The 12,664-nt window shown below is 39.2% G+C and overlaps 2 protein-coding genes across 2 annotated transcripts; both read left to right on the forward strand.

Moving 5' to 3' along the window:
- The first annotated feature begins 2,283 nt into the window (after nucleotides 1-2,283).
- Nucleotides 2,284-4,315, forward strand: LOC103698916 (L-type lectin-domain containing receptor kinase IX.1-like). Its single transcript, XM_008780964.2, has one exon. The coding sequence runs from the start codon at nucleotides 2,334-2,336 to the stop codon at nucleotides 3,918-3,920; it is 1,587 nt and encodes a 528-aa protein (XP_008779186.2). The 5' UTR covers nucleotides 2,284-2,333; the 3' UTR covers nucleotides 3,921-4,315.
- Nucleotides 4,316-6,644: 2,329 nt separating this feature from the next.
- On the forward strand, nucleotides 6,645-9,856 carry LOC103710851 (probable glycosyltransferase At5g20260). Its single transcript, XM_026806141.2, has 4 exons — nucleotides 6,645-6,996; nucleotides 7,107-7,252; nucleotides 8,126-8,480; nucleotides 9,082-9,856. Exons 1-4 carry the CDS (start codon nucleotides 6,769-6,771, stop codon nucleotides 9,742-9,744), a joined length of 1,392 nt encoding a protein of 463 aa, XP_026661942.2. The 5' UTR covers nucleotides 6,645-6,768; the 3' UTR covers nucleotides 9,745-9,856.
- Nucleotides 9,857-12,664: the final 2,808 nt, after the last annotated feature.

Below are 12,664 nucleotides of genomic sequence, written 5' to 3' on the forward strand. Positions count from 1 at the left end.
ATTAGTCCTATATTAGATAAGATCGAAAAAGTAAGGATGAAAATGATTTGGATGTCAAAATTCTGAATTAGGAACTAGCAATGATTGGTTAATTGTTATTGCTAATGATTGGTTAAGAACAACTTGGTTTCATATTGATTTTTAATTAGACATGTTAGGTGTGGATTAGTAGCATTGTAGCTGAATTATGGACAATAGGTAAGAACCCCAGTACATGATCACAAATATATATTACTTTTGAATTTATTTTTTTGGATTTGTATTGTTGGTTTTGTATCATTGGATTTTGATTGATGAATTCGGTTTGCATGAGATGATACCATTTGGTATGAGCATATTTATGTATTTATTATATATGGATATCAGCTATTGAAAACATGACTATATAAAGGGTGACACTATTAAATTGAATTGATTTGATAAGAATAATATGTAATAATCAGACGGATTAGAAATGGTTTGGACTAATTTCATCATGTGGATAGTCTACACGAGCTTATGCGTAAGATATCCTCCATGAGCTTATGCGGGGCGTAGTCTCGACGGGTTTTTTGCATGAAATAGCCTCCACGAGCTTATGCGTGTGATAGCCTCCGTTGGCTTGTACTTGAAAACTTTATTTATCAGTCATGGTCAGGGGCATGATTTTGGTTAGTCCAAAGCTGAAAAATAAATTGTTATAGAACTTGGAATTGAGATAATGAGAAACGGATGATAAGACACATGAAACCAATGCTGAATAAAAGGTTTTACCTATTGGTATTTATCATATATATCTCTTTTGATAAGATGGATATTTCATGTATATTTATGTGGATATTTGTCAATTTAATTGAGTTTTGTTGAATGTTTGAAAAGAGATTTCATAATTTATGTTTTCACACTAATATTACTTATTACTATTTTTCTAGAAATATGGAAATTCTTACTGAGCTGTAATGCTCACATCACCTTTTTCTTTCCATTTTAGAATTGAATGATGCTTAGTTTTTTATTATAGTTGGGGTCATAGATGAAAGAATGAATAGATGGAGCATCATGGATACCGGTCGAATGATTGAATACTGTAATTGTATAAGTTTTGTTACTTGTCATGAATTAAGATTATTATTGTTCACAGATATTGAGATTGTAATAAATTATCAAATCTTACATATTCCCTGGAGTCTTGTTTTATAGAGTGTGCGACCATGTCATTTGGCCAATCCAGATAATAGATTTGGGGTACGATATATAATTAAATGGTGAGCCATCAATTCAAGGGCACACCAAAATTTAGAGGAACGTGCATACACTTATAGTTGTAGTCCACCCAGGTTTCTAACGTCACCTGTTTTTATGAAATTTATCACATCAACTATGCAAAGATGCGAAATATAGTACCTACTCTCCACTGGCCGGCGGAACTTTTGTTGGACTCTTAGAAACAATAACGGGATCTGTAATTTGATCCATGCCAAGGCTGAAAGAATGAAAAATACTAAACTAACATGAGGACGGACTAATAGTCCAGAAATATCACTAACTCCAAAAAAGCTTCCGTCACCGAACCCTAGTAACCAACGGATCTTGTACAACAATCTTGACTTCTCTAGATATGTTCATACGGCGTCCTATGAGACCCAGCGACTTGAAGAGTGGGAGCCACTGCAAGAAAGCTTTAATTGGCGATGTGCGACTGCACCCAAATGAGCCGTCAAGGAAGTCGTCCCGTCCAGCCGTCGCATTCCATTACGTGTTACTCGAGAAAACTTGCATGCTCGGGTCCAATAATCCAATTCATAGACTTGAGAGTTTAGCCATCTGGTGAGCAGAGTTGGTAATTAAATTGATGCCGGCCTGAACACTTCTGGACCAAGTCTTGGATATCCCAGAGCTGAGGTAATTGCCCAAGTCTTGGCCGTAACACTTCTGGACCAAGTCTTCTGCTCTAAGCCACCCAAATGAGGTTAAGTTATTATCCGTGGAAGGGCCACCTACAGGCAAGTGATCCAAAACCCTTAGGCCTGGTTTGGAAGCGGAATAAGCAATCCTTGGAGGATAGGTTGCTGTGATGCTCAATGAGAATACATGGTTATAGGGTAAAGTGGGCAATCACAGGATTAGGGCTTTTCATTGTTTGGATCCACTTTGAGCCGTTCTATTCGCGCTTATCTTGATATGCCCCTACAGAAATGAACGGCTGTCATTTGCGCCGTGCACTGCGGTGTAGGATGTAATTTCTCCTTCAGAATGACTATGCCCCAACTAACCTTTTGTTGACGAAGTTACAGCTCCCTCGTCATTCTACCACTCAAAAATCGAGCTCGGCAAGCCTCCTTCGCTTCCCAACAATGGCTCCCTGCAACTCTAGATCTCTTCAAATCTTAGTCCTCCTCTTTCAGTTGTTATCCATCGTGATCCCTCTTGCAAGCCCACTCTCCTTCAACCTTACTGGCGATAAACTGGGCAAACCGAACATAAACTTCTCTGGCGACGCCTACGTTGACAACATCGTTGTCCAACTCACCAGCAACCAGCAGGCGCCTTCCCTTAACCATAGCTTTGGAAGCGCCACATATTCCGAACCGGTGCCTCTCTGGGATAAAGCTTCAGGAACGCTTGCCAACTTCACAACAAATTTCATATTCTCTATCGACAGCTTCGGACAAAATATAAGTGCCGATGGGCTTGCCTTCTTCCTCTCTCCCATCCCTTTAGAGGGAAATTATTTTTTTGGTGGAACTTTTGGACTATTTCTAGATGATTTGGTGGCTGTCGAATTTGATAGCTTCAAGAACCCTGAGTACAACGATTCGAGCTACAACCATGTGGGCATCGACACTTGGTCCGTGGTTTCCATCGACTGGGTGGACTTGAATGCTAGCATCAGAGAGAATGAACAATTCATTGCATCCATTAGTTACGATGCTGTTACTCAAAATTTGAGCGTCTTCCTCAGTAATGCTTCAGATCCTGGGAGGAATTGGAGCCTGTTTCATGTTGTGGACTTGAGGGACCACCTGCCTGAGAATGTAGCCATTGGTTTCTCAGCTGCCAGTTTATTGCTCAAATACGAGTCGCATACCATCTATTCCTGGGATTTCAATTCCTCCAAGTTGGGTTCGCAAGATCTTGCTCCCAGTCCTGGACCTAGTCCAACTAATGAAACTTCCGAAGGCAAGAAGAAGAGTAAGATGGGCCTGGTGGTGGGGCTTGCTGTTGGTTTTGGGATCTTGCTATGTGGGTTGGGTTTGGTGTGGTCTGCAGTATCGCGTAAGAGGGCCAGGGGAGGGATCGAAGAAAAAGAACAGAAGGCTCTTGAATTGTCCATCAATAATGCATTCGAGAGAGGTGGCGGCCCTAGGAAATTTTCTTATGGTGCACTCGCGATTGCAACCAGAAATTTTGTTAAGGAGGCAAAGCTTGGGGAAGGAGGTTTCGGGGAGGTTTACATGGGAGTGTTGGATGATACGAAGCAAGAAGTGGCAATCAAGAGGATTTCTAGAGATTCTAAGCAAGGGAAGAAGGAGTATATATCGGAAGTCACGATTATAAGCCGGCTGCGGCATCGCAATCTTGTACAACTCATCGGCTACTGCCATCAAAAAGGGGATTTGTTGCTTGTCTATGAGTACATGTCGAACAAAAGCCTCGATCACCATCTAGACAGCGACGAGCGATTGCTAACATGGCCAGAGAGGTACGAGATCGCATCCGGGTTGGCCTCGGCACTGCTCTATCTTCATGAAGAGTGGGAGCAGTGCGTGGTCCATAGAGATGTCAAGCCGAGCAACGTGATGTTGGATTCAGGGTTCAATGCTAAACTCGGTGACTTTGGGCTCGCAAGGCTTGTGGATCATGACAGTAACATGCAAACAACGATTATGGCTGGGACCAGGGGATATATCGCACCTGAATATGCTACCACAGGTAAGTAATATGATAATTCTAGCTGCAATTGAATGCTCTGATCTGAATGAATGCTTTTCTGATGGAAACAATAGAAATAGATATTATTTATGCTAGGTAGAGCTGAACTGGCTGGTTGTGGGTGGGCCTAGAACAAGGAAAATGGCTCTTTGAGCCCATAGCAACCCTGCGGTCTAGGCCTACCATGTGTAATCATCAGCTCTGCAAAAAGATAAGAGTGAAAGACCAATCACTGCTATCCCAATTTTATCAATAGCCAGGCTTGATTTTGGCTTGCAAAGAATCTAATAGTCTGATTTGCAGAGAATTTTACCACTAATCTTCTCTCCCTATTGTATTTGAAGAAAACTAAAGCCCCTCTATGTGCATGATAGGAAGTTAAATTCAAATGAAGTTTTGTTTTGTGACTGATGTCCTTTTGGCCACAGATAATCTTCTACCCACAAATTTATGCCCGAAAAAATTAGGTTAACGAAGTTTCTTCGGTCAAGCTTGTCTAACCCAATAGTGAATTGGTCCAGCCTATACAAAAGCCACCCTGGGGGCTTACTCCATCAACCATAGTACCCAAGAATAACCCAAGCTAGCATGGCTCAATATGAACACAAACATGACAATATCAAGTCTGCATCATAGTTGATTTGTTTAGTTGGATTTCCCTCTTCTTTTGCAAAACAATTCTCTCCCTCTCTTCTCGGATCCGAGGGTGGTAAACACCAAGGCGGCCCAACCCCCTCCAACAACGGCCACTGGCAGCTCTTCGGCCATGGCACCACTAGCGACGGTGGTCGGCCGGCGCGTAGAAGGAAAGAAGAAGATGGATCATAATCATGGAAAACTCGGCATAGATCACGGCCGATCTCCCTGACCGACGGCCACACATCCTCAGCTGTCTCAGAAGGTGGTGAAGTTTGGCAAAACTCGGTAGCCGACAGCGGCGAAACCTGAAAGAAAAGGGGCCGAAATAGGACACCCTATTTTTGGATGAAATTCCGACGATTCACCGGATCAAAATCAAAGGAAATCATGGATAGAAGACCGAAAGAAGAAAAGAGGAAGAGCAGCTTAGTCCTACCTTAGTCTGGTGAAGATCCAATGAGGAATCAAGGAGGAGACTCAGAGAAGAAAACTTGAAATCGGCGGCGATTTCCGACGATTCTGGTGGTGAAAATTGAAGGAGGAGGAAGGTGCTTTAAATAGAGGAAGTCCTCGAGTTGGGATCGCCTTGGGACTTCCGAAGTCTAGCGATATCGGAGGAGGAAAAAGACTCTGATCAAGAGTCTTCTTCTCCTCCTAATCGCAAGCAACAGGGCTTGCTATGATTGCAAATGGACCTTGGCCTCTTAGACCGGCCCATTAGCCCACGGAACTGGCTTTTGCACAGAATTGGCTTGGGCTTGGCCTCTTCGGGCCAGCCCACAAGCCCACAGGATTGGGCTATTTAACTGGGTTATTACACTTATAGAGGCACTTTCATACTTTAAGGTAATCTATCCTTTAAGTTCTGCTTTTCCAAATCACAAAAGATATCGTTTTGCTATCCTTAAAAAATACCCTCTTCAAGATGTAATAGGCTGAAAGCCACGCTTTCTTCCAAAAATTCTTGGGTGTGTAACTAATTAATATTGAGTTAGTCATATATGTTAAGGTTCAATTTTTCCAAACTGCTACCTCTTTAATCTAAAGGGAATAAAGAGTAACCTTCAGATTAATCTCATATTCTTAATAGAGTTGGATCGATTCATTGAGGTAAACTCACCACCTCGGTCAAATCTAGTTCTCTAGTATTAACCATTTAAAATTTTAAATTACAACCATCTAGTCAAAATTGTGAATGACTCAAAAAAAATATAAGGTATGAAAACATCTCCCAAATAAGAACATATATAGTTTTTTTCTCTTCTCAAAATGAAACATATGCCGTTCTCACATTCACTCTAATAACAAAATTTTACCCTCTCATCAATGATTAAAGCTCCATTGTGAGTTTAGTTTCGCTTCCTATAAATTTATAGGAGTTACATATTAGAGATTAGCTAAGATTATTTTGAGTAGGAGACTACGTACTAAAGTGTATAATTCTTGCTTTCTTTGCATTTTAAGTAGCATAGATGATGATCAACTACACATAACTCCAATTTAGATAATCTATCATTGTATTTCTTATCGGAGAATTAGAAGTTAGTACATGCATATTAATGTGTACATGTATTTTGAAGACCCTCCTACAAATGCATCAATTAGAGCCAGATCAGCAAATAAATTTATATGTTAAACTGTCTCGATTTCGAGAGGCCAGCCCACCATGGCTTCAGCCATCTTCGTACGGGTCTCGTAACTGAAAATGATAGTAACATGTCAATCATTATAAAAATTATCCATTCTTAATCAGCCAATCATATGCTGCAATCTCAAGCAAGCACAAAACCCATTCATGGTACACCGGGAACCAGGGTCGTCGGAGATCCCCATATACCTGCTATTGAAAACCGTAACACCATAGCATGTGAGAGCCCCCAATTTCCTCCTGGCCTGGGAATTGCAAGTCCAGGTGGATCAGCGATCAGCCTTCTCCTGCTCTCCCTCATAATTCGGAAATAAAAAAAAAGGTCGATGAGTTCTTTTCCGTGTACGCCACGTTGTAAAAAGTCATCTCCTCATTATCTCCGTGATTTATTGCAAAGTAAGCATCATCTACTTCCTATAGTTCGCTGCATGTTAACTTCATGTGAACTTGATGGAAAGATGAGAAATTTTTTTGGCCGACAGGATCCGAACTCAAAGCTTGGGCTTCATAAATGGTAGCATGGTTCCTTCACTTCGCGCGAAAACATCGTTAACAACCGATTATCCACAATGGCTAATATGAGTTGGAATTCCTCCTTCATGCCTCTCCTCCTCCTCTTCCTTCTCCTCTCCTTAGCCATCTTCAATCAGCTCCATTTCCATGGTTTCCATAGCTTTCTCTCGAGCTTGGGGAATAGCCACGAGCCTTTCTTCTTCTCACCCTTTACTTCCAATTCACCACCAGGCCATGAGGATCTCCAAGCCCCTCCAAATGACACAGCTAGGCTTTCAAAAAGAGTAAGTACAAGAGTCAGACTGTTGTCTTTATATTATAGAAGTGTAAGTTTACTCCATAAAAGAAAGAAGTTGGAGTTTGGTTGAGTCATTTGGTATGGTTTCTTTGGCAGGTCAAAGTGGGGATTATAGAAGAGGGTCTGGCAAGGGCTCGCAACTCCATTCGGCATGCAGCGCTTGCTCGCAATTATACTACGAGCAAAGTGGAGGACTTCATCCCGAGGGGTGCCGTATACCGCAATGCCCATGCCTTTCATCAGTTAAGAGCAGAACACCATTCTAACTAATAGCCTTGGTTGCATTTCCTTCTTGATACTTTTTTTATCAGCAGAAAGTTGGAACTTCCTTTGTAATTACAAAAGCAGAGTGACAAGGAATTTTGTCTTGCTCTGCTCAATATGCATGCGTGTTGGTGCGGATTGGTCTTTTCCCCAATTCTCTCAAAAAACAGAAGCTTGTCTTTGTGTAGTTTCATGGGATGTTGACATTCTATTAAATCATATATTCTTATGCCCTGTGGAGAATTTTAAGCACTAAACTCTTATTAAAAAGAGCAGCCTGCTCATTTACCAAAAAAAAAAAAGAACAACCTACTCCAATAATGTTTAGAATTAGTTCTTTAGCAGTGCCCCGAGTAAAAGAAGCTCTTTCTCACCATCGCTGCTCAAATGCAATTTCAAGCTCCAGTAAGTAGCTTTTAACTTTGCACATTTTTCTGGATCCAGGTTCCTCTATGGTGTGGTACGCATTTTACACTTTAAAATATTGCACAGTGTTCGATGGCAACCATCAGGAGGCCAACGGCTATCAACAGCATTATGTCTTTCATGATGCATGAGGTCGTTTTGTTTGATAGCCATCAGTCTTCTTGATCAGATAATGTGGTAGCTATCGATCATCGTATGGCACTCTGCAGTGCACCGCGGAAGATCTGTGCTTATTTCCTAACCTACGATCACAAGAATTTTGGTTTGTTTAATCACATACATCACAATTTCCCTTTGAAATGATCTCCGTGAACTTGCCTGAACTTTCACCAACGGCTGTTAGCATCATCAGCTATCGAAATTCTCTATTACTATGTAAAGCTAATTAACTCAATTTTGTGTCCACATTGATGCGATTGATTTAGGAGCTACATTGAGATGGAGAAGAGATTCAAGGTGTGGACGTACAAGGAAGGAGAGCCCCCAATAATCCATGGGGGACCAGGCGCCAGCATCTATGCCATTGAAGGCCACTTCATTAGTGAAATAGAAGATAAGAAAAACCCGTTCAGGGCTCGCCATCCTGATGAAGCCCATGTCTTCTTTCTCCCATTCAGCGTGGTGAACATTGTTCAATATGTCTTCAAGCCTAAAGTTAGTGATTACTGGGGTCCCCTGAAGAGATTAATTGCGGACTACATCGGCGTCGTCTCAGAGAAGTATCCATATTGGAACCGAAGCCTTGGAGCTGATCATTTCATGGTGTCTTGTCATGACTGGGTAATGCTTCTTCTATGTGAGAGCCATTCATATCATGCAGTCCTCGGAATAACATTTTCTGACTTTATGAAAAATTCTTGAAATGATTCATTGACATTTTAGTCAGTTCATATTACTTCGCATACAAATCCTGGCTGTTTTTCTTTTTTCTTCTCTTTTTTTTCTTTTTTTCTCACGGAGAGCAGGGTTGAAAACTCTTACTATTCCTGATCCAATTATTCATGAATTATCTACACATAATTCAGCACTTGTCTCATATTATTGGATTATAGACTAATGATTTTTGGTAATCACAAATTATTACATAAATAAATGGATACTCATTGTTCATTATCATCTTCTTTTTGATACAAAATTGTCATATTTTCTATTCTTTAAATATTTAATGTATCAAAATTTTCTTGGCTTTTTTTTGACAGATTTCTGCTGCTACTTTCTCCTCTCTCTCTCTCTCTCTCTCTCTCTCTGTGGATTTCTCCCCTAACTTATTATTCCTTGATGTGTAAACTTATGAATACATGATGCAATTTCACTAATAAATTGATTAAAAACTCCAACACAAATTAGACGACTGACACTCCTTTGTGAATGTGCATTTTAGGCTCCACACCTATCAGATGCCAACCTTCAACTATATGAGAACTCAATAAGAGTAATTTGCAATGCTAACACATCTGAAGGTTTCAAGCTTGGAAAGGATGTCACACTGCCTGAAGTGCACCTTCCAGATGGGCTGCTTTCGCAGCCAGTCCGACATCGATCCCTGACCGACCGAACAATTCTTGCATTCTTCGCAGGCGGTTCGCACGGCTATATTAGAGAGATCCTATTGCACCATTGGCGAGGGAAAGATCAGGAGATTCTTGTGCATGACTACCTTCCAAAGGGTCTAAACTATGCTGCATTGATGAGCAAAACCAAGTTTTGCTTGTGTCCAAGTGGATATGAGGTTGCAAGCCCGAGAATTGTGGAGTCAATATTTATGGGATGTGTCCCTGTGATCATCTCTGTGAACTACCCCCCTCCTTTTGGTGATGTGCTTGATTGGAGCAAGTTCTCAGTTCAGATACCAGTGGAGAAGATACCAGAGATTAAGACTATACTCCGAGGGATTTCGGAGAGAAGATACAGGATATTGCAGATGAGGGTGCTGCAAGTGCAGCGACACTTCGTGCTGAACCGTCCGGCAAAGAGGTTTGATGTGATCCACATGGTGTTGCATTCCATTTGGCTGAGGAGGCTGAATCTGAGGCTTTCCTATTAATAATCTTGAATCTTGCACAAACACATGGGCAAATTCGAATGAAAAATTTCTAATCCAAAGTGATGTAAATTGCCATTTCTGCAGAAAAAAAGCATAAAATTTCCTTGCTGAAGGGAAGCCTTTTGATTGATGCTCTAATTAGATTAATGAAATAAGTGAATTCTAAAAGTATTTCAAGTCAAGGCATTGCTGAAGTTATGATTGATGTTCTTCTTCGAGTTATTCTGAAAACTTTGAATGATTCCCGATGTTTTCTCTAACAAATGAATCCCCAATTAGTGCCCATACTAGTTTCCAGGCATGTGCAATGCACATTTGGGAAAAATAATATTAAAAATAATTGAATTTTCTTATTTATTTGCAGACTTTTTCCTTGCCTTTCTATAATTATCTAGTCTGATCACAAATATTATAAAGAAATATTTTCTTATCCATCTATAGCTGGGGTTTCTATTTTTTTTCAATTGATTTGCTCATAATTTTTTATGATATTTTCCCTATTTTTCAGAAGATGATTTTAAATTTTTATATTTAAGAATTTATTTTTTTGAATATTGGAGAGGGATAACAAAGAGAAAAGGTTTTTGTGATATAAACTCACCAAAAAAGGAAATGCTTTATTATATATTTTCTCCTTAAAATTTTCATGATATTTTCTCTATTTGTGTTCACAAGATGTATTTCAATATTTATTAATTTATTCATTTATTCTCACTAAATATTGGTGAGAGAATAACAAAGAGAAATGATTTTTTTTTATATGAAATCACCAAAAAGAAACATTTTATTATATTTTCTTTATGAATTTATAGTTGGTATTTTTTATTTTTTCTTATTTATTTTTCTTGCAATTTCTTTTGGTGTGACCCTTTCCTTACATGTTTATAACTGGTTTTTTCTTTTTTTTTGTTTTATTGGCATCTGAAATTCTTTTTAATTATTTGTTGCTACGATTGTGATTTTGTGAAATTTCTTTATTTTTCTAAATTGGTTTTTGATGTCATTTATCTATTTATATAGCCACGATGGTGTAGGTAATCTAGAAAAAGTGAAGGGATATTTTATATAATAAATTATAGATTAATAAAAATTACTCAGTTCATGAACTATTTATGGGTTGTCTAATTTATTCAATATTACAAATTATACATAATTAATATTATATATTGGTGTTGATGATGTTATTTTTGCTATTGTGCAGTCGCATGCATCACCATACTTATTTTACATAACGAATAAAAAATATTTTAACGATCTTATTCTCTTTATTTTTTTGCTGGATTTTTAATTTTAAGTTTTTTGCAATTTTGTGCTTCTTAAATATTTTTTAAAAAAATCTTGCATTCTAAACCTTTATCCCAAAGCCAAGCCAAATTGTTCACGATTTTAAAACTTTTTTGCTAAAAAGTCACCCATGACCAATTTCATTCGACTATCAAAAGCACTTATATTTAACAGCTCATTAACATAAATGAATTAATTACATTCAATAATTATTTGGTGATTTCAAATGGAGGGACTAGTGATGCAACATGGCTCTTTGGGTGTAGTAGAACCAAGGCTTGAGTAAGAAATAGTAGAAAGAAGTTGAACGGAAAAGTGAACCCAATAGTCTTTGTTTTGTTTCCTCGGGAGTTTGTTGAACAACACCACTTTCCTCTGCTCTCACTGACGATAGTTTCCAACCTGAGGCTTGAATCAAGTGGAATCCCTAGGAATCCGGATGCATTTCGTGGTTGAAGAAAATTCTTTGCTTGTGAATTACAAAGTCACTAATTCTGGCAGCTGCTGGTTTTTATTGATCTCATGCATCAAGCACGGTGCCTCATCATAGAAACCAACAATTGTGATTGGCCCTATGTATGGCAACCGGCGTATGCAGTGTAGACAATAATTTTTTTTTTTTTTCATTTAGACTTTTGCGCACATGAACCTGTCAACCTCACTACTAAATTTCATTACTCCAAGGAGAGCCAAACTTGACCTAAAATTTTCCAGCTCAGGTCTGGTTAGGCCTTTCAGATGCTATGAGTTGAACTCGAGTTAATATGATCTCGAGCCCTATATGGAAACAACATGAGGTAACCCAACCCAACTCACCCCAGCTAAAATTTTCGGTCAGGTGCCTTGTTGGTGAGATCATCCACCCAAGTTGCAATCTTGTCATAGCAATTATGAAGTATGATGACATAAACGTTGAAGCATTAGATAGCTATAGCTAGATAATCTCTATGAAGTGTCATCATAACCGGAAGTACATTTCTATGGAGAGGCATCATAACGAAAAATGTTGAAGCATTAGAAGGTAATTAATCTTTGTGGGTTGTCATCATAACATAAGCTGCATTCAGATGGAGAGACAATTCAAGGTGTGGACCTACAAAGGCGGCAAACCATCTTTGATGCCCTGGCCCACCCATGCAAGCAAATTAATTCATAGGATTACACACACATCTTGCATATATAATCCCCTACCTATGCTAATAATTAAAAAAGAGGATATGTAATCGAGTTCTTTGGAAGCAGGTAAACCTAAATTTGATCAATAATCTCACCTGCAAATCCTTCAAACATACAAGAAACTAATATTTAATTGCCTCCGTCCCCTCATATTTTTGGTACTTATTATTGTTTTAGCCGGTACTGTTTCTAATTTCAAACGGCAAGTCACCTGAAGGGCCAGAAAGATAGTTAGAAATAATTGCACCCGTTTACTTGTTCAAATCACAAAAGTGCCCTCAGTTTCCAACACGTGGCATCCCCGGTCAGGGCGTTTCTGTAAATATAATTGAATCAATGGGCTAAAAATATAAGAATCTTCAGTGCCTTCATCAAACGCTATTTGCCTTGCTTGAGCTAATAACGTGGAAGATAATGAAGGCATTGCAGTGGTCGTGCCCCTCCAAAGAACAAGAGGCAG

Source organism: Phoenix dactylifera, chromosome 1, assembly GCF_009389715.1.
Source record: "Phoenix dactylifera cultivar Barhee BC4 chromosome 1, palm_55x_up_171113_PBpolish2nd_filt_p, whole genome shotgun sequence".
Taxonomy (NCBI): Eukaryota; Viridiplantae; Streptophyta; class Magnoliopsida; order Arecales; family Arecaceae; genus Phoenix; species Phoenix dactylifera.

Excerpts from the sequence above, each read along its gene's own strand:
- LOC103698916 (XM_008780964.2), top strand. The coding sequence starts at position 2,334 with ATGGCTCCCTGCAACTCTAGATCTCTTCAAATCTTAGTCCTCCTCTTT.
- LOC103710851 (XM_026806141.2), top strand. The coding sequence starts at position 6,769 with ATGGCTAATATGAGTTGGAATTCCTCCTTCATGCCTCTCCTCCTCCTC. Across the intron at positions 6,997-7,106 it reads CAGCTAGGCTTTCAAAAAGA|GTCAAAGTGGGGATTATAGA; the intron begins GTAAGTACAAGA and ends TTTCTTTGGCAG. Across the intron at positions 8,481-9,081 it reads TGGTGTCTTGTCATGACTGG|GCTCCACACCTATCAGATGC; the intron begins GTAATGCTTCTT and ends TGTGCATTTTAG.